We start from the raw sequence: 20,227 nt of genomic DNA on the forward strand, positions 1-20,227 counted from the left end.
CCACATGGTTAATGAGACTTTAGTGGCCTGTTGGATTAAAAACATTGGCGTTTGACAGAGTCTTGATTTAAATTTAATCAGGGCACGCGGTAGATTTGCATGCACCCAAAAATAGTTTATTCATCTCTTAAGGCTAAGTCTTTGTTCCAAAATCTGTGTTGAAAGTTGATTAATACTGACTTCTCAAGTTAAGAAATGCAACTTGACTCTGGAGCCGACTCACATCTGTGGACCGCAAAATTGGTCAACTCAGCGGCACATTAGGGTTTCCTCCCAGCACACATCTTAATTTAGTAGATCAACATTTTAATGAAAAATCTGCAGCACTGCAGTCAAGCTATCGGCCCTGTGAGGCTGTGCTTCAGAACAGAGGGTCCTTGAGCTGAATGCTAACATGCTCACATGTTACAATGCCAATATGATGTCTTTTGTTAATTAGCACTAACACAAAGGAGTGGCTGATGCCAATTTCACTAGTTTGGCAGCTGTTTGGTCACATAGCAAAGTATTTGAAAATAAAAAAATGTGACCGAAGTCACGGGGTCACCTATCCATCCGATAGTTGTTGCATGGCTAAAAAAATGAATGCGAGGATAATAATACAGGTGCACTGTTCACCTGAATAACGAGAGGGGGGCGTCTCTTACAGGTAGATTTCAATTGTTGGAGTTTTCAACAAGCATTTAAATGCAATAACAGATGCAATTAAATTAAACTACATCATTGAGTAGTTTAAACTGCAATTATGCACAATTACAATTATGGTGATAATGAAGATGAGGGTATCACCCAAGAATGCAGATGTGACATCAATTCAAGATGAAGTGAACGCGTTGCTTTATCTGCAATGATATGTCGCGCTTCACAAGAGGTTTGTCAGGATTGTAAAGTGCAGTCCGCTGAAGGCTGAGGGAGAGCTGGGTGGGCAGGGATAATGGCTGGAGGGATTTGGCTGCATGGCTGCAGTATTAGCTGGTGGAACAATGGACCCTCTCACCAGCCTGTTTACAGGACACAGTAAATCCACATAAGCAGTGAAACGGCTCATGGGACACCACTCACTTCCAGAGGCTAGGCTCACACACACACACACACACACACACACACACACGCTCATAAAGGCAAGGCCCACAGGTGGAAGGGATGATTTGAAGATCTTCCAGTCTCCTTTTTTAGTTTTAGTCTCTTCTTCCCACTTTCTTGTAATTTTTTTTATCTACAACTGCACTGCACATGTCTAACTCCCACTTGTGGTTGTTAGTATCATGTATGTGTCAACGCTCCACAGGTGCAGAAACAGATTGGCACATACACATGCACATAAATTTGTCTATCCCTCTGAAACAGTCATGTACAGCTGTTATTATGATTATGTGATTATATGTGTGTGTGTGTGTGTGTGTGTGTTTATATAGTGTGTGTTTTAGTCATTCAAAGATGAAAATTAAGATGAAGTCATTCAGAACAGTTGGGAAATCCCACCGAGTGGCCAAATGTGAGTTTCTTCTCGCAAAATGAAATAGAAATAAGAAAAGAAGAAATACAAAGGGGTAAAAGAAATAATTACATTCAGCTATAAGAAAAAGGGAAGAAGGTAAAGAGGATCAGTGGGGATTTGTATACATGTTTGGATATTTTTGTTCCTGAGAGTCTCCATATCATTTCAAACTACAACATTGTTGCTTTAGCTTTTAGAAAGCTGAGAAATAAGTGTCCATCAGAGCCTCCTGTGGGAAACAAGAGCAGCAGCTGCTTCCGTTCTGAGGAATCTCGTGGAGATTGAGGAGAAATTCTGGATACGATCAAGACAGCGCCGCTCAACCGAGTGAAGTTTCCTCGAAAGCGTCCCAACAAGCTGAGGCGGACACAATAGTTTTCTTCTCACCATGAGAGTTGCTCGGGTAAAACTCTTTCATATTTGGCCTAGAATCGTACCCTCTCTGTCTCTCTACACAGGTTTCAAAAGGAAACACATAACCTGCCATATACTGACAAGAGCTGGTTACATTAAAGTTGCTTCGTATCAATGGTTTTGAGTCAGTGGTCTGAAAGTGGGCACTATATAGAGCAACGGAATGAAGGCAACTGTAAAATTGAAAAATATGAGGCCCACTCTGTCTCTGTGCATCAATGGTTTTAATTGAAGAGGCCTTACTCGTCCCAGTTTCCCACCGGGTGCACGGAGAAGAAGCAACAGACAGTTAAGAGCAGAGTCACGGTGGGGTGAAAATCGAGGTGTGGTGGAGCCGAGAGGTGGAGAAGACAGCTCCAGTGATGGGGTGAGGAAAGTGATATAGCGTTCCAGGGAAGCCCTAAATGGACGGAGGCAGACTGAAGAATTCCCAGATCCGGCGCTACCAGGCAGACAGGAGGGATGAGACCTCAGGGTGGCGGCTGGTTTTGGAGTTGTGACCATATCAGGGAGAAGAAAGCCCGATATAAGACAACGTGGCCTCCAGCTAGCACATCCATATTCCTCCTGAGCGTAACTCCACCTCCTGCATTGGTGAGTATCGGAGTCAAATATTGGGTGCTGTTCAACTGATGGCCAGTGTCGTCCCTCTTACTAACACCTTCTGCTTTCCCTCCATTGCTCAGCCTCCGGGTTAGTGAATATAGGTGAGTGAGCTGGTCAGTTGGTTGGTGTGCGTTGGTGACAGCAGCAGCAGCAGCAGCAGCAGCCATGCCATATAAAGGGGAGTGCGGGTCAGATGTGGACCCCATGCCGTTCCTGGTTCCCCCCGGAGAAGGAGCGCCTGGACGCCATGAATAAACCATACGACATCCTGCTGGGTCAAAGATGAGAAGGAGGCTTTCATTGCTGGGGAGATTCAGTCTGACGATGGGGACAAAGTCACCGTCAAGACCACCAAGAACACTGTAAGACCAGGTTATTTTGTCTTAAAGATTTACGTTCATGAAGTAAAAGTGAGCTGATGTCTAGATTAAAGGTAATAATCCCACTCAGATCATAATAATCTTGATGATTGAGTGATTTTCCTTTTTCCGATCAGACGGTGACTGTTAGGAAGGATGATGTTCAGCAGATGAACCCTCCAGCATGCTGGAAAACCTGCGCAGCCGCTACGTCAGCATGAGCATCTATGTAAACTTGTTACAGCACCATGAAAAGACCTATTCAAAACCATGTCCACATGACACCTCGAAGACAGTAGAACAACGTTGTTTTGTTCCCCAAATAGCTTGGTCACGAGGTAATTTGGGCCGTTTTAACCAGAAGCTGAATGGAGCAAGTTCAGCCCCCATTTTACTCATGAATGTCACATTGTTTGTCACGGGGAGTACTACTCAGAGTATTATATCTTCTGTGGCTCTGGAGGAGCTTTGTCAAATCTTAGAAATAACCCTGATGTCATCACAAATTTTGCAAGAGCCGCAGTTACAAAATAGGGAAGTGGAGTTTTCTTTTTAACTGTCTATCAAAATGGAAAGTGGATGTAACAAAAAAGAAAGACGACAGTATTTTTTTCACAAAACAACACCTCAACTGCATTAAACTTTATGTATTTTCATATTCAGATATCAAACAAAACTTTTCCCTTAAGTGCACTGGACTTTTCTTTTTCTGCACAGGTTAGATGGGAAAGGGAAGATACACAAGGGGAAAGGGAAGGAAAGGCATGTAAGGGTGCCTCAGAAACATATTTGTTTGTTGATCGTTTTATTCTTCAGACCTCTTTATATGTTCCTATCCGCTTCTAGACTCGGGCCTCTTCTGTGTGACGATCAACCCGTACAAATGGCTGCCCATCTACGGCGCTAAAGTGGCCCGGATATACAAGGGGAAGAAACGCAACGAAGTTCCTCCTCACCTCTTCTCCATCTCGGACAACGCCTACCGCAACATGCTGATGGGTGAGGAGCGTCAAAGACGGGGTCATCATAGGTCACTGGGGAGGGGGGGAGGGGGAGGAGGTTGAGTTGGCAAAGAGGAGAAGTAAGCATACAATTGTTGGTATGTGGTGAAGTGGTATAACTCCCCTCAAGGCGAGTTGCTTAAAAGTCATTACACTGTTCTTTATGTGGAAAGAGGGAGCGGGGCAGTTGCTGTGTAATCAGCGTGGCGTGTGATGATTTGTTCAGGGAGCAGAACAATATTTGAAGCCATTATGTGGCATCAGGGGAGAGCTGACAGCTGTCTGTGTTGTTGGTAATGCTGACAGAAAACATCAGCTGTCCTCTGATCTGCTCAGAGGGAAATCAGCAGCAATTATTCTCGTCTCCCTCACACTCTCTCTGTTTCTCTCCCGCCCTCTTCATGTCCCATCATTGCAGAGCAAGAAAACCAGTCTATGCTGATCACATGAGGACATTTTTAAAAACATATATAGAAGGTGTAGCCTACATGTGTCACTATTACAAACTCCCTATTTGTTTCCCCTCCTCCAGTGGAGAATCTGGTGCTGGCAAGACTGAAAACACCAAGAAGGTCGTCCGGTACTTCGCCAATGTTGGAGCTTCTGGGAGCAAAGCCTCTGACAAGCGTGTGTTTGTGTATGCATAGACATTATATGCTTTTCCTATGTGACAAACCCATGCAAATTCATCTCACATTCATCTTTTCCTCTTCTCTCCTCTCCTCTCAGGGCTCCTGGAGGACCAGATCATTCAGGCTAACCCAGTGCTGGAGGCATTTAGCAACGCCAAGACCATCCTCACGCTTTGTAGGGACACAAATACAAAAATGAAATGAAATAATGAATGACAACAGTACAATCAGAAAATATGTGAGAATAACATATATGTATTGTTTTAGGGAAAGTCTATCCGCATCCACTTTGGGCCAACAGCTAAACTGGCTGGTGCCGACATTGAGAGCTGTAAGTTTCATTCATTTGTTCTTTTATTACCTCGGTCAAATACCAAAGTCTAGGTTTTTACATGGTAGTATTCATGAAATGAAGATGTCATCCTGCCAAAAAAACAACTGTAAGCTGCGAGAGGAATATAATAAGTATCTTTAAAACCAATCGTCTCGCTTCAGACCTGCCGGAGAAATCAAGAGTGATTTCCCAGCAGGCTGCTGAGAGAGGAGATAGCACATCTTCTACCAACTCCTGCCTGGAAGGAAACCAGAACTCATGGGTGAGAAAATGAAAAGCTGCGATGTCATCAGATATGGAATGAAAGTACATGTAAGCAGAAAATACGAACTAGAGATCCTCTTCACTGCTGCACACATCCACCGTATGGTTTCACAGCTCCGTGAATGCTAAAGGTTGAGAAGTTTGAGTTAGCTTTTCATATTCAAAATAGTCTCTCACATCTGGATTTGACAGAGGAATCAAATTGGCAATGGAGAATTTACAAATATATGTTTTACAGATGAAGAGCAGAATAGAATAACTATATAACTGCTGTAAATGTAGATAAACAGCTGAAATAGCTGTCGTTAGAAAAAAGTAAAGGATACATGTTTTAAACAAAGTTAGCTAGAAGTATGTAAAAACTGTTGTCAAAAAAGTCAAAAAAGTAAAGGATAATCAGTTGAAAAAGCTAAAAGTAATGGATACAAGTTTGAAACAGCGTAACGTTATGTAAGACATGTTAGCTAAATCACTAGTTAGCTAAAAGTATCATGGTTTAAATAGTTAACTGTTAGCTAAAAGTAACAGATTAGCGTTATCAGTTGAAAAAGTGAGCTAAAAGTAATGGATTAACACACAATAGTTAAATGTAACATTAGCTTATAATAGTCCAGCCTCTGTCATTATCAGTATGCAAGCAAAGTTCACCAAACCCACCTGAATACTGACACTTGAATTGTGTGAAAAAGTAGTGAACTATATCATCATTAGAGTAGCATCCAGTTTAAAGTCAATGTTGCGTTGATGAAGGATACATCTAACAGGGCTGTGGGGGTTTGAGCGTCTCACTAAAAAGCTTGAGAACCACTGGGAGAAATGCTACTTTCTGTCTGAATTAATAATTACATCCAGTATTAAACATTGTGACGTGCCTTCGAGGTAACAAATGAGTATGTTCTCATTATTATGTTTGATACTATGTCTTCCAGAGGCTCTGCTGCTGAAGCCAGACCCCAAACAGTATGTGTGGGTGTGTCAGGGAGTCACTGTGGTGGATAACACGGATGACGGGGAGGAACTGCTGCTCACTGACGCGAGTTCAGGGTTTTTCTGTGAGAGCCAAGAGATTCATGCTGTGCTTTGATTTTACATCAGTATTAAAGACGGACATACATGCGACCAATGATAAATGATATAAATGAGCCTGTTGATGGTGCTATTGCCTCTGTGTCAGTGTTGTGCAGCAGTGATACTCTCTCTCTCTCTATGCCTGTGTGTCCACAGGAAGCCTTTGATGTCCTGGGCTTCACTCTCGAGGAGAAGATGAGTGTGCACAAGTTGACTGGCGGCATAATGCACTTCGGCAACATGAAGTTCAAACAGAAAGCCGGAGAGGAACAAGCTGATGTGAAGTCCACCGTGTTCGCTCTCTCTGGCCTTTTTCGCTCTATTTTTCCTTTCATCAGTCTCAATCTCATGTGTATTTTTGTTTTTTCAGCATGTGCAACAAGACATTGTTGGAATAAATGTCATTAATTCCTTGTCCCCTGTCCCCGTTCCTCCCTGAAGTGGCTGACAAAGTCGCCCACCTCATGGCCATCAACTCTGGAGAGCTGCAGACGGGCCAGGGTCAAGGTGGCAACGGGTTTGTGATGAATTTTCGCCTCTGGACAAATGAGAAGTTATCATCATATTTCCTGCCTTGCTCCTCCAGGTGAAGCCCCTGCTGATGGTCGCCCGTCAGGTACAAGACTCTTGTTTGTCCTTGTGACTTATTGAAACTCCTATATGCAGACCGGCAGCAAAAAATACTAAGAATCAGTGCTTTAATCGTGTTTGAGTGTGTGTGTGTAGCTGAAGGACAGCTGGGAGCAGGAGAAGAAGATCAGGGTGGAGGTGGAGAAGGCAAGGAGGAAAGCAGAGGGAGTCCTGAAGATGACGATGGAGAACGCCAAGCTCGACCTGGAGGAGGTCAAGAAGTCTGTCTGTCTGTCACACACACACACACACACACACACACACACACACACTTTTCTTTTTGCGTATGTGTAGCAGAGAACAACGATCTGAGCAGGGAGTTGGAGTAAAATGGCATTATTACCCTAGGGACTGTATGAGAATTATTTATATTACTCTTAGGGGAAATAATATTCCATACTATAATGATTACATTTACGATCATCTTTGTCACCGCTGACATGTTGGTCCTACTGGTAAACAACTCGCCGATAACGACACACGAGTGTTAAAAGTACATCCATGGTGTGTGTGCATACATAGTGGAGCTATTCGGATGTAACTATTTAATCTTTTGTTTATTTTTTTTAGATACCAACTCTTACAAGAAAAGGGTGACATTTATTATAAATATGCAGCATGGAAGAACGAAAGACCCTCCCCAGTCCCTTCAAAAATAAAACACCTCCTGTGACGTTTTACGCCGACTAGAAAGAACCATGCGAGTGCAGTGGAGTCGCTGCAGGCCGGCCTGGCAGCAGAGGCCAAAGGTCGTGCCGAGGCTATGAGGATGAAGAAGAAGATGGAGGGGGACTTGAACGAGATGGAGATCCAGCTGGAGCACGCCAACAGGAACAACAACGAGCTGGTCAAAACCCTCAAGAAGCTGCAGCAGCAGCAGATGAAATTAGGAGTTCTGTTTGAAATGAGCCCGCTTGGAAAATCCCTGTCGTTTGAAAAAAATCCGACAGCAATAATCCCCGTGTGTCATCCAGGATCTGCAGGTGCAGATGGACGAGGACCCCCGTCAGCACGACGAGCTGAGGGAGAAGTACGGCCTCCAGGAGCGCCGTCTGTGCCTCGTGCAGGGGGAGATGGAGGAGCTGAGAGGAGGCCTGGAGGCGTCCGAGAGGGCCCGCAAACTAATGGAGCAGGAGCTGGTTGACAGGGTTCCAGGGTACAGCTAAGACTCAGGCGCAGACACAGGAGACGAGGTGAGGTAGAAAGCAAGGTATATACTAGTAGATCGCAGGCAGCTGGGTGGACTGGGCAGGTGAGTTGAATGAGTGCAGTGTGGGGTTGGCAGAGGGAAAAGCCAGGGGCAGGTGATTGGGCACAGGTGAAGTGAATGAGAACAATCAGGAGAAACACACGCACACACACACAGACAAAGCCTAACCGTGACACTGGTGGAGACCACGGAGAGGTTCAGTGAGATCAGCATGCAGGTGGGTGGCTGCACAGGAGGGCCAGGCAGCCCCATACAGAGGCTCACACACACACAGATTTGTAATGAGTTCTTCTGACTTGTTGCCACTGTCGTTTTTCTCCAACGGATCACCATTTCCATCCATTTCTCCTGCTCTAGAACCAAAGCCTGACTATCCTGAAGAGAAAACTGGATGCCGACCTCGCCCGACTGTCCAGTGAGAATGAAGAGCTGATCTCGGAGTTCTGCTCTGCCGACGAGAGAGTCAACGAGGCTGTAACTGATGTAAGCTGCACGACTACATATACAACCATAGAACGGTCAAAGTGAAGGCATGACATGCATGAAACGGACAAGATTTAAAATTGATGAGTTCAGTTCACGTCCGTTTTTTTCAGGCCCACAATTCTGTACGTTTGCGCGTGTCTTCCTCCAGACAACGCGACTGTGTGAGGAGCTTCGGCAGGAGCAGGACCGGAGCTCCCAGCTGGAGAAGGCCAAGAAGAACCAGGAGCAGAACCTCCGAGACCTCACACTGAGGCTGGAGGAGGCCGAGCAGCTGGCTCAGAACGCCGGGAAGCGCACCATCCAGAAACTGGAAACCAGGGTGAGGAGCTGGGTTGATGAGCAAGCAATAGCATTTCCTTAAAAAGTGACGACACCCGTGCAGACGCCACACCTCTCATCCACATGCCGATTCTCCCCTTAGATCAGGGAGGTGGAGAACGAGCTGGACCAGGAGCAGAAGCACCACTTGGAGACGGTGAAAAATCTCCGCATGGGAGAGCGTCGACTCAAAGAGTTGGTGTTCCAGACGGAGGAACACCACAAGACCAACCAGCACATGCAGGAGCTGGTGGAGAAACTCCAGAACCAGCTCAAGTCCTACAAACGGCAGATCGAGGACGCTGTGAGTAGGAGCTGTGATTCTGGACCTAAGTGTCTTATTTTTATTTAACATGAATGATTTGGATTTTCAGTGATGCGTTAATGAACTAGGTTTTTACATAGGTTTTATTTTTAGCTAGTTAATTGGCTGCTGGTGGTTGCCTTATATTTAACAAAAGTTGCATCAATCCTTTTTCTCCTAAAGTAAATAAGCATGTTTCATAGTGTTGAATGATTACTTTTAAATGGTGTCACTTTTTAATTACTTGGATCCCTTTAGAGCCTCGAACATAAAACAAAATGTGTCAATCAAAAAATGGGGCACGTTCTTGTAATTCCTCAAAAGCAGACACGTTGGAGAGACGTCGTGCAAGACGTTTTGTGACGAAACGAACCTCGTGCCTGTGTCTCTGCAGGAGGAGCAGGCCAACAGCAGCCGGTCGAAATACAGGAAGGTCATCCGCGCACTGGATGACGCCGAGGAGCGCGCAGACGTGGCGGAGATGACCCTAACTAAAATGAGGATGAGGAACCGAGCCTCTACCTCGAAGGGCGTCACCTCGGTGGAGATCGACCAGGTCACGAAGCCCGCCGGCGGGGGGCAGGACAAGTAGAGGGGAGAAGAGAGAGACACACACACACACACACACACACACAGCTAGCAGGTAGGCGATTAAACATCTCCCTGAGCACGTGTGTGTGTGTGTGTGTGTGTGTGCGTGCGTGTGGTGGCCGGCTGCAAAGTCTCAATAAACTACAAGCAAATGAGCAGAAGGGTCTGTGGCTTATTCAGAGAGGGAGGGGGGGGAGGGGCGGGTCACCACACTTAATGAAGCAGCCTGCAACAATAAATTGAGTGTGTGTGCCTCTCTACAAGAAAGCTGCTCTGAGCAATAAAATCGACCAAGTGCAAGAGGTCAGCGGTGCTTTCTCACCGCCCTGCTGATCTGTTGAGCTTCTCTCAGCTCACTGTTCCGTGTTTTTCTCCAGCAGGACAGCTCAGTTAAGTTAAACCCACTAAGAGACATGCGAGCTGCACGGAACCAAACGGCAGCATTGAGCAGCTACAGACACAGGTAGTTGGTGGAGACAACACCAGAGCTAAGAGGAGAGAGCTCACTGCATTTCATCAGGTGGGCAGAAACTAGACTCCACGTGAGCGCTAATGTTGCCGCGTGTCCGCTGGATGAGATGAGCACCAACGGTGATAATAGCCGGTTTTATAGATCGCTGCAACGCCCCCAAGTGGAACAAAACAGTTCATGCAGGTTTGAATGCTTCACCTGTTCCATGAGATTATTGTGACATTAAATCTGGGGTGAAGTAAAATAAAAAATTATAGGTAATTCTCTCTAATTGAATATAGACCTTTTTAAACTGGACCACACAATGAGTCTATAAGCAAGTCGCCAAAGTGTAACAAGAACAAAAGGCACCTGGTCTCATACATCAACATGGAATTTATTTTTGATTTTAGTTTCAGATGAACGTTTCACATTTTGTACAAAATCATTAGAAAATGCCTGACAGTCCCGTGGCTGATCCAAAGGATTAATGGGGGGGAATCATGCAGCATCCTGGAACCGGTCGATGAGGCTCGGCCTGAGCTCCAGATCAATCCAACTAAAAATCCACGGTTCACCCTTCTGTCCCAGAGAGCGTACGCTCTTCTTCGGTCATAACCGGACAGCGTGGTGCGGCGATATCTTGCCACATGTAGTAATGTACAGAGTAGAGTTACAGTGAGCAGGCTGTCAATGAAGACGCATCACCGACAACTTCCCGCCTTTCTCCAACTGATCCTCACCGCCCCAAATGTCTTCGATGTATGGACTAAGTACCACGTCAACAACACCATGCATGTTTTCTTACGCATGACACACCGTTGGTTATGATCAGTTAAGTAGATTTAAGAAAAGATCATCAATGTCAGTTTAAAATCAACCAATGATTGGAGGGGGGGGGGGGGGGTCCACTGAGCCTCTGTGTGGATGAGGTGAAAGTGAGGGGTGGGTGGTTGGGGACAAATGGAGGCTAATTACTCAGTGTTTTGCTAATGTACATGCCCAGAACACACACACACACACACACACACACACACACACAAATGAGGCCTCAGCACAAACACACATTCGCCTCGTGCCGAAGGCTTCTAAATCATTCTTTGGAGGTTAAACTTGAGCCGGACTCCTGTACGTGAGAGAGGAAAGGGTCAAAAAGATTGGTACACACCGTCGATTAAGATCCGACAACTGAAAATAGATTTTATTAAGCCAATGCAAAGAGATGCCCCTCTCAAGCACGGCGCCGGGGCAGAGAGGCACTTACACAAACACTTTCATTTTACACAGTGCTCGCGTCTCGTGTCTTGAGTGAAGACACGGCTACATTTGTTTTCTTTCATCAAACGTCCAACACACTCACGCTCACAGATACTCGTTTTCACATTGGAGCATGTTTTTAGCAGTTGGCACATGTACATGCAAAGCGTCAAGTTTGGCCTGCGCAGGCAAACTGAGGAAAAAAAGGGGAGTCCAAAGAGGGAGGGGGGGGAGGGGAGGAGAAAAGATAGACATGTATGTGAACGGAGAAACAAACAGGCTCTCGAACACCTTTGGGCGTTTAAAAACACCCCCGTCTCTGATCCTGCCCCCGCCCCCCCCGTGTCACACGTTCATAGCAGCACCAGAGGAGCCCTCTGATTGGTGGGTACTAAGTCAGTCAGTTTCGAGGATGAGTGGCGGTTGCTCGTTCTCTTCCTCTAGGCGCAAGTCATTGAGGTCATCGTCTAGCCCCGCCCCTCCCACGGCTCCCTGCTCTTCACAGTAACCTAGGAAACAATAAGCGGTGGAAGGTCCTTTATTACATAATGATAAAGGTATAATTCCTCTGGAGATACAGTGGGGAAAAAAAGTATTTAGTCAGCCACCAATTGTGCAAGTTCTCCCACTTAAAAATATGAGAGGCCTGTAATTTTCATCATAGGTACACTTCAACTATGAGAGACAAAATGAGAAAAAAAAAAAAATCCAGAAAATCACTGTCTGATTTTTAAAGAATTTATTTGCAAATTATGGTGGAAAATAAGTATTTGGTCAATAACAGAAGTTCATCTCAATACTTTGTTATATACCCTTTGTTGGCAATGACAGAGGTCAAATGTTTTCTGTAAGTCTTCACAAGCTTTTCACACACTGTTGCTGGTATTTTGGCCCATTCCTCCATGCAGATCTCCTCTAGAGCAGTGATGTTTTGGGGCTGTCGCTGGGCAACACGGACTTTCAACTCCCTCCACAGATTTTCTATGGGGTTGAGATCTGGAGACTGGCTAAGCCACTCCAGGACCTTGAAATGCTTCTTACGAAGCCACTCCTTCGTTGCCCGGGCGGTGTGTTTGGGATCATTGTCATGCTGAAAGACCCAGCCACGTTTCATCTTCAATGCCCTTGCTGATGGAAGGAGGTTTCCACTCAAAATCTCACGATACATGGCCCCATTCATTCTTTCCTTTACACGGATCAGTCGTCCTGGTCCCCTTGCAGAAAAACAGCCCCAAAGCATGATGTTTCCACCCCCATGCTTCACAGTAGGTATGGTGTTCTTTGGATGCAACTCGGCATTCTTTCTCCTCCAAACACGACGAGTTGAGTTTTTACCAAAAAGTTCTATTTTGGTTTCATCTGACCATATGACATTCTCCCAATCCTCTTCTGGATCATCCAAATGCTCTCTAGCAAACTTCAGACGGGCCTGGACATGTACTGGCTTAAGCAGGGGGACACGTCTGGCACTGCAGGATTTGAGTCCCTGGCGGCGTAGTGTGTTACTGATGGTAGCCTTTGTTACTTTGGTCCCAGCTCTCTGCAGGTCATTCACTAGGTCCCCCCGTGTGGTTCTGGGATTTTTGTTCACCGTTCTTGTGATCATTTTGACCCCACGGGGTGAGATCTTGCGTGGAGCCCCAGATCGAGGGAGACTATCAGTGGTCTTGTATGTCTTCCATTTTCTAATAATTGCTCCCACAGTTGATTTCTTCACACTAAGCTGCTTACCTATTGCAGATTCAGTCTTCCCAGCCTGGTGCAGGTCTACAATTTTGTTTCTGGTGTCCTTTGACAGCTCTTTGGTCTTGGCCATAGTGGAGTTTGGAGTGTGACTGTTTGAGGTTGTGGACAGGTGTCTTTTATACTGATAACGAGTTCAAACAGGCGCCATTAATACAGGTAACGAGTGGAGGACAGAGGAGCCTCTTAAAGAAGAAGTTACAGGTCTGTGAGAGCCAGAAATCTTGCTTGTTTGTAGGTGACCAAATACTTATTTTACCGAGGAATTTACCAATTAATTCATTAAAAATCCTACAATGTGATTTCCTGGATTCTTTCCCCCCATTCTGTCTCTCATAGTTGAAGTGTACCTATGATGAAAATTACAGGCATCTCATCTTTTTAAGTGGGAGAACTTGCACAATTGGTAGCTGACTAAATACTTTTTTTTCCCCCACTGTGTGTGTGTGTGTATATATATATATATATATATATATATATATATATATATATATATATATATATATATATATATATATATATATATATATATATATATATATATATATATATATATATATATATATATATATATATATATATATATATATATATATATATATATATATATATATATATATATATATATATATATATATATATATATATATATATATATATACAAATGACATCGTCCTTTCCAACAAACTTTGGGTAAAAAGTGTTTGAGTGACATACCTTTAGTGACAGCAGCACTGTAGGTTTGGGCCACAAGTGGGCGGTCATGTGACTGCTCAAGGATCTCACTGCCTGGCTCAGCACTGCCGTCCAACCTGAAGAGATTAAGGAGCAGAAACTCTCAGTACAACGCTCAAAACATCCGGCTGTTGGTTGTGTAAAATCCTCAGACGGTGTTCAGCGACCCGTTCATCACACTCTCTGTGTGTGTGTGTGTTACCTGTGCTGCTTCATAAGTGTGCACTCCCCTCCCTCTTGTGGATCCAGGTTGTACAGATACAGGTAACCATCAGCCGCTGCCACCAACAACCTAGGAATCTTCTGAATCCTGATTTTAAACCACAAAAACAAAAGATTCACAAGTACGTTAGTTCCATTTAATGATGACGACGGGCCTTCAGCTACCACGGCTTGTATGCTGCTGTCCTTTGGATCACGGTTATCTTTGGCTGAAGTAATGATCTGCAGCACTCCCTCATCAAATGGCTCTATTACACCCTGATATAACTCAAAATGATGAGGACTCCTTTATGTTCATTTATCCAACATCCTGTCGGATAAAACTCAGGGCCACAGGAGGTTAAGTGATTCGTATCTTACAGAAGCAGCTGAACTGGTAGTTAGCATGACTGAGCGAGACTGCGTTAGTTAACAGCATCAGCTGGATGTTAAACATCACAGATGATGTCCGGGGACAAAATGATCTCAGTGACCAAAACATGAAGAACACGTCACAGACGAGGTGACCATGATGTTCTTATTTTTCAATAATAAATGAAGAGCAGACTGGCACCGAGTCATGCATATTACTTCTGATTCCACTTTCATGGCATGTTTTAAAAGGCAGGGTCCATATAACAACAACAAACAAAAACACAACAACAGCGTTGTGAGTGTGTATACTCACACAGCTAAGGCGCAGATGTTCTTATGTCCACAGAAAGGCAGACGTACGGTAGCGAAGGCTCGCCCCTGGGTGAACATTTCCGTAACCTGAGAAGGCAGGTAGGTGGTGGACGCCATCAGGACCTTGCCCAGGTACCCTCCCCATGTGGTGGGCTCCTCCGCTGGCCTACACACACACACACACAATGTGAGAAGCCTCTGTTACTCTGAGGAACATGAAGCATAAGTAAATGGGCAAGACTCATCCCTAATCCTCAGAAGCTTTTTTTGTAAAGTCTGACGTAATAGGACGGAAGCCGAAAGGTACGTACACATACTTCTCCTTCTGCGTCTCTAATTTGAAGATGTGGACCGTCTCCGTGTTGCTGGAGGCCGACAGGTACAGGCCTTCCATGCTGAACGCCAACGAGCAGATGCTCACACACCTAAGATAAGAAACACACATGTACGGGGAAGCAGGTGAACAGAAATACACAGCACCAACGAACACACACACACACACACACCACGGTAAAACAGCTTTCATTTCTGAAGTGTAGTCAAAGATCAAACAATCTACCTCTTGACTCCTCTCCGAAACTCAAAGAGCTTCTGTCCCTCTGGGATTGAGAAGACACGAATGACTGTGCCCTGGGAGGAAGGGAGAGAACACAAGACACGTGAGAGGATGACAAAGCTTGGAGGCGAGGACACGCAAATAAGCCACATAGTCATCGGGTCAGTGCCTCACCTTCTCCGAGGCCGTGGCCAGTTTGACTCCACTGGCGTCGAAAGCCAGAGCCGCTAATGGGCTGTCGTGGGCTGGAATCATGTTAGCCGCTCGCTGGAAAACACACACAGACACTAGTTAGAGATGCGCTTCTTCAGGCAGGACAAAATTCAGAGTGTCAGCTGTGACTGATGATAGGAAGCACTGGGCGACAGAGTCTCACAGGACCATTTATATTTCATTTCAGCTTTGGGTCTTTTACAGAATGACATACAATAAACACGATACAATCTAATAAGCAACAGCGCCTCAGCTATAGGCATGCAACAAGTATTTGTGTGCACATAAGAGCTTTGTATTGAAGGGCAGAGGCCTTTACAGTGTTGGTGTTCACCTACCAGGTTGACTGTGTCAAACACCTGAACTTCTCCTATCGTAGCACTGCCTGGGTAAGCCAGATAACAGTTATCATTGCTGATGGAAAGGGCGCACAATCCTGGAGAAACATGAGCACAAATACAGACGGATTAACAAAAGAAAGAAAGAAAGAAAGATAAATCAGACTCCAACAGAACCACATTCATCTCAACGTGACAATCAGTGAGACTGAAAGAACAAGTCAAGTACACGGTGACACAACAATCATCTAGATGTTGAGAATAGTTCTGACAGCACGAGCGGGTTTTTGTTCAGCGGTTGTATTAAACAGAGAAATATCACAGAAGTAACTCAGACTGCAGTGACAGGTTGTTGTTTTTTTTAGCCGTTAGGGCAACGGCAAACAAATGGAGTTAATTGTTAACTAAAAATAATCTCGTAAATATGAAAGAGAAACCAAAACCTGAGGAAAGTCACGCCCCTAGTTTCAGTTTGAGCACATAGTATACTGAGAAGGAAAAACCCTAATTTTTCTGTAGTGTACCACATACTATACACACACACTGTACCACGTTGCTCGTCATGCTTCACACTCACCTGAAGGGTTGGGTGGAGTTTCTCTGATCGTGTGCAGCACCTTCATGTCTCGGATGTTGTGAATGTAAAGGGACTCCTCCAGACACACTATCAGCCTCTGCAGAGGAACCACACAACATCAACAACATCAGTGTCACAGGCACACACTAATTAGACACCGATATATTAACCAACGAGGACATCTGAAGATGAATGCGTCTCCTGTTGTTTGAGGAATGCGTGAGACAGAATGTGTCTGACCGACAGGTATTTCTTCGCCCTCCCCCCCTGTCCTCCTACCTGTCTGTTGAGCTTGACAGCCAGTATGGTGTTGGAATAGGAGTAGTTGCAGATCTCGGTTCCCTTCTTGAAGTGACAGACTTTGAGCTTCCTGGGCGCCTTGAGGCTGACGATGGCCACCAGGCTGCTGGAGAAAAGACGCTCCACAATGCACACATCCTCCGTGTCCGCTGCGGGGACAAACACACACAAGTCATCACAGCGTTCGCTCGGTGGCATACCGTCATCTTTTATTAGCGGCCTCTCTCTGAACACGCCGGCAAAACTTTCAGCGCCATACGCATGTTCAGTAAACATATCGAGCAAAAGCCGGGTTCATGAATTATAGATTATAGCACTTACGGGCTGAAAACACTCATCGCCTTCGTCTGACTACACAACTTGAGTCTCCAGGTTAGCTCACTGCACATGGATAGTTCACATGCACAATAAGACTGCTGTAGATAATAGATCATAATGTAAATTATGTAAATCCAATAACGAGGAGGAGGCTTTGATGTATGTGTGTGGGGAAAGTGCCAGTTAAAACTTTATGAATATTTAAAGTGACAGCACTGCTCTAACAGTGCAGTGATCGTATCTAAACCGAGCCTGCATTCAAAAACATTGACTCAAAGATATGACTGAACAATAATATAACAATAGTGATACTGTCAGTGTAGAACAAGTAGCTTTAAACCCACTACACAAGGATGTTGTACTCAGTCAGCTCCCTGACAGAGTAAAGAGAATAAAAGTAGGAAGACAATACTTACTACATTCATATATCTGCTCCAATTTGTCCACAGAGGACAGGGAGAAAAACTTGTATCCTGATTTGGTTCCAACAGCTAAGGACCTACACAAACAACAGCAGCATTGAACAACTATTATTATATCAGCACGCTACCACAGCCGTACACACACACAGGGTATTGACAGGCTCCAGCATAGTCACTGCAGCTCTCAGAGGCGTTTTAAACTGGACACCGCAGTGATCAGTGGTCCCAGCGTCACTGGATGAACCGTTACTAGATGAACCGTTACTGGTCACACATTGTGACCGTCGTCACACGACTGCAGCGGTTTTGCAATAGAGCCACAGGCCTCTGCGGTCTGGAGCGGACCAGCAGGACATTTAGCAGACTTACTGCACTACAAAGGCACATATCTAGCTAACGTTACTTACCTCGTTTACAATAAATACAGTGAGACAGTGTGTGACCGTTACAGCGCTATCAAACAGTCACGAACTGTAGCGTCAGTCCTACAAAGAAAGGACGCTAGCGCCCCAAAAACATACACAGAAGTGTTTCTTCTACAAGACTGTATATTAATCACAACAACCGTCACCACAGCCCACCGAGAAGTTACATGACACCTAGCCTACATGTGTACTGTGGCTAAAGTTAGCCTCGGACAACACAGCTTCACGTTAGCTTAAAAAAAGCTATGCTAATGAAATAACACGTAACGTCATGCTAGCGTCCACTGGACAGCGCGCACAGCTAGCTAAAGTTGGCGTGTATTTTGGTAGTAATGTCTCGTGCGAGACATCGCCTCCAGACTAATTCACATCGAGCCCTGTCACCCCGTCCAGACCCGTCCAGATTGAGCTAACTAACGTCACCCATATAACAGCACAGGCCGTCGGACCCCCGGCCCTGTCTTACGTGTTGTCCTGGTTAAAGTTGGCGAAGAGAAGCTGGCTTCCGCCAGCATCCCCGCTTTGACTGGCTAAGTTCATGGGCTCGACACCATCGACATATAAAGCTCCGGTAGAAATAGCAGCTGGGCTGGGATTAGTTCTGCGATAAGGCCCAGGAGTGTTGAGCTTCAAGGAGCCATCTCTTATTCCTCGCCCCGCTGTAGTGATTGTTGTTGTTTTTCACAGGGCCTGTTGCTCCCCCTTACTGCGCATGCGCCGAGCACGCAGCGTGCAGTGCCTTATTAAAGGGCCAGGACACTTTTGTCAAGTGCAGAGTGCTGATGATAATTAATGTAAACATACACGGTATGACCGAGAATAGATTTTTATTGTCCGTTGTCGCGGCTCCACGGGCGACAGAGACAGCAGGAGCAAACACGGCTCTCCAGGAAACACTCCACTGTACAGTAACTATTTGTGATTTGATGCAACAGCGCCACCCATCGTCAATATGTGCAAACAACATCTGAAAAGAAGGGGCGAGATACACAGTCTACTTTGATTGGTAGGCTATATATTATATTTATTCATCATATCATTGACAATACACACGAGCTCCTATCTTCTCTTAACCTCACCCTAACATAGAATATTAATGTTGTATCTAGTTTTCATCACACAGTTTGTAAAGCTGCTATTCACTTCAACGGCTCTACCATTAATTAGAAATAATTATCTTTATTCAAAAACATGTCTTACCTTTCCTAAACATTTTGAATGTTTCCATGTTTGAACAAAACACTCAATATTAAACCATAACGCTGTGCAGCTCAACCAGCCAACTGTTTTTATATGAATTGACAAAACTGTACTGTAAACTTGCTCCGTTCTTTCTGTGCATTTGGTGTCACTGAAAGGATAACAGTTATACACTTTGTCCCTTATGTATACTGTTCTGGTATAAGGAGTTACCCATGTCTTAAAACAGCACCTCCTCCTGATATGCTATTAGACAAAGATACATTACATTTACAAATCGCACACACTCGCACACACACACACACACACACACACACACACACAAAAAACACACACACACATACACATACACAGAGGCGTGGGATGAAGTGTGGGATGATGAGAAGGAAACTGTTCTGATGTTGATCTGATGTGTGTCGACTGTGTAATTTTGGGTGTGAGTTCATGGTTGCAGTTTCAGGTGTAAGTCTGAGCATGTCAGAGAGTGATTGTGAGCGATACAAATTATTCAATGGATAACATCATAGAGCCAAAGACACTGCAGACAGCTGCTCACCCTGTGTGAGGATCTCACAGAACTAAAGACGGATGTAGAGTATCACTGTCAGCTAGTTGGCACAAGTATAAATAAAAAGGAAAGAAAGCAAGACACAAAATTGACAAAGGTGAGAAAACCACAAACGCTCAACTGTCCCAGGAGAAGAAAGCCAATCCACCACGATCAACTCTTAGCCAGTAGTGGAAGAAGTATTCAGATCTTTTACTCAAGTAAAGGTATTAGCGTGACAGTATACTTAAAGTACCAAAAGTAAAAGTATCATTATGCAGAATGGCCCATTTCACAATGATATATTTGTTATGATATATTACTGGATCATAATTTAATGATGCATTCATGTGATCATCATTTTAATGTTGCTGCGGAGGTGGGGCTAATTTAAAGTACATTATACTGCTGGGCAGCTTAATCCATAATTATACATCATGATTTATTAATTGATTTTTTTAAATTTGCATTTAAATCTGCAGAGTAACTAATGTTGTCATATAAATGTATTGGAGTAAAATGTACAATATTTGTCTCCAAAA

The 20,227-nt window shown here is 44.7% G+C and overlaps 2 protein-coding genes across 7 annotated transcripts; one reads left to right on the plus strand and one right to left on the minus strand.

The window, feature by feature from the left end:
- Positions 1 to 1,551: 1,551 nt before the first annotated feature.
- Positions 1,552 to 18,654, minus strand: wipi2 (WD repeat domain, phosphoinositide interacting 2). Of its 6 annotated transcripts, XR_012952054.1 has the most exons (14): positions 18,405 to 18,653; positions 17,508 to 17,590; positions 16,753 to 16,922; positions 16,474 to 16,570; positions 15,897 to 15,994; positions 15,520 to 15,612; positions 15,349 to 15,419; positions 15,101 to 15,214; positions 14,791 to 14,955; positions 14,104 to 14,211; positions 13,884 to 13,978; positions 4,574 to 4,681; positions 3,834 to 3,911; positions 1,552 to 2,786 (listed from the first exon to the last, which is right to left on the minus strand). XR_012952054.1 is itself a non-coding variant. In XM_076084918.1 (12 exons), exons 1-12 carry the CDS (start codon positions 18,476 to 18,478, stop codon positions 4,677 to 4,679), a joined length of 1,173 nt encoding a protein of 390 aa, XP_075941033.1. In that variant the 5' UTR covers positions 18,479 to 18,653; the 3' UTR covers positions 3,505 to 4,676. The 6 variants fall into 6 exon arrangements, 5 of the variants coding, with proteins under 5 accessions (XP_075941033.1, XP_075941032.1, XP_075941029.1 ...); XM_076084918.1 differs by lacking the exon at positions 1,552 to 2,786 and having other exon boundaries at positions 3,505 to 4,681; XM_076084917.1 differs by lacking the exons at positions 1,552 to 2,786; positions 3,834 to 3,911; positions 4,574 to 4,681 and adding an exon at positions 10,545 to 11,932 and having other exon boundaries at positions 15,107 to 15,214; positions 18,405 to 18,654.
- On the plus strand, positions 5,103 to 9,832 carry LOC142945206 (myosin-3-like). The gene is made up of 12 exons (XM_076086629.1): positions 5,103 to 5,106; positions 6,038 to 6,141; positions 6,333 to 6,528; positions 6,618 to 6,697; positions 6,763 to 6,792; positions 6,903 to 7,027; positions 7,497 to 7,698; positions 7,781 to 7,954; positions 8,374 to 8,499; positions 8,651 to 8,821; positions 8,924 to 9,124; positions 9,519 to 9,832. Exons 1-12 carry the CDS (start codon positions 5,103 to 5,105, stop codon positions 9,714 to 9,716), a joined length of 1,611 nt encoding a protein of 536 aa, XP_075942744.1. The 3' UTR covers positions 9,717 to 9,832.
- Positions 18,655 to 20,227: the final 1,573 nt, after the last annotated feature.

The sequence above is a fragment of the Anarhichas minor genome, unplaced genomic scaffold (assembly GCF_050575085.1).
Source record: "Anarhichas minor isolate MPS153535 unplaced genomic scaffold, ASM5057508v1 ptg000007l, whole genome shotgun sequence".
NCBI classification, from domain to species: domain Eukaryota; kingdom Metazoa; phylum Chordata; class Actinopteri; order Perciformes; family Anarhichadidae; genus Anarhichas; species Anarhichas minor.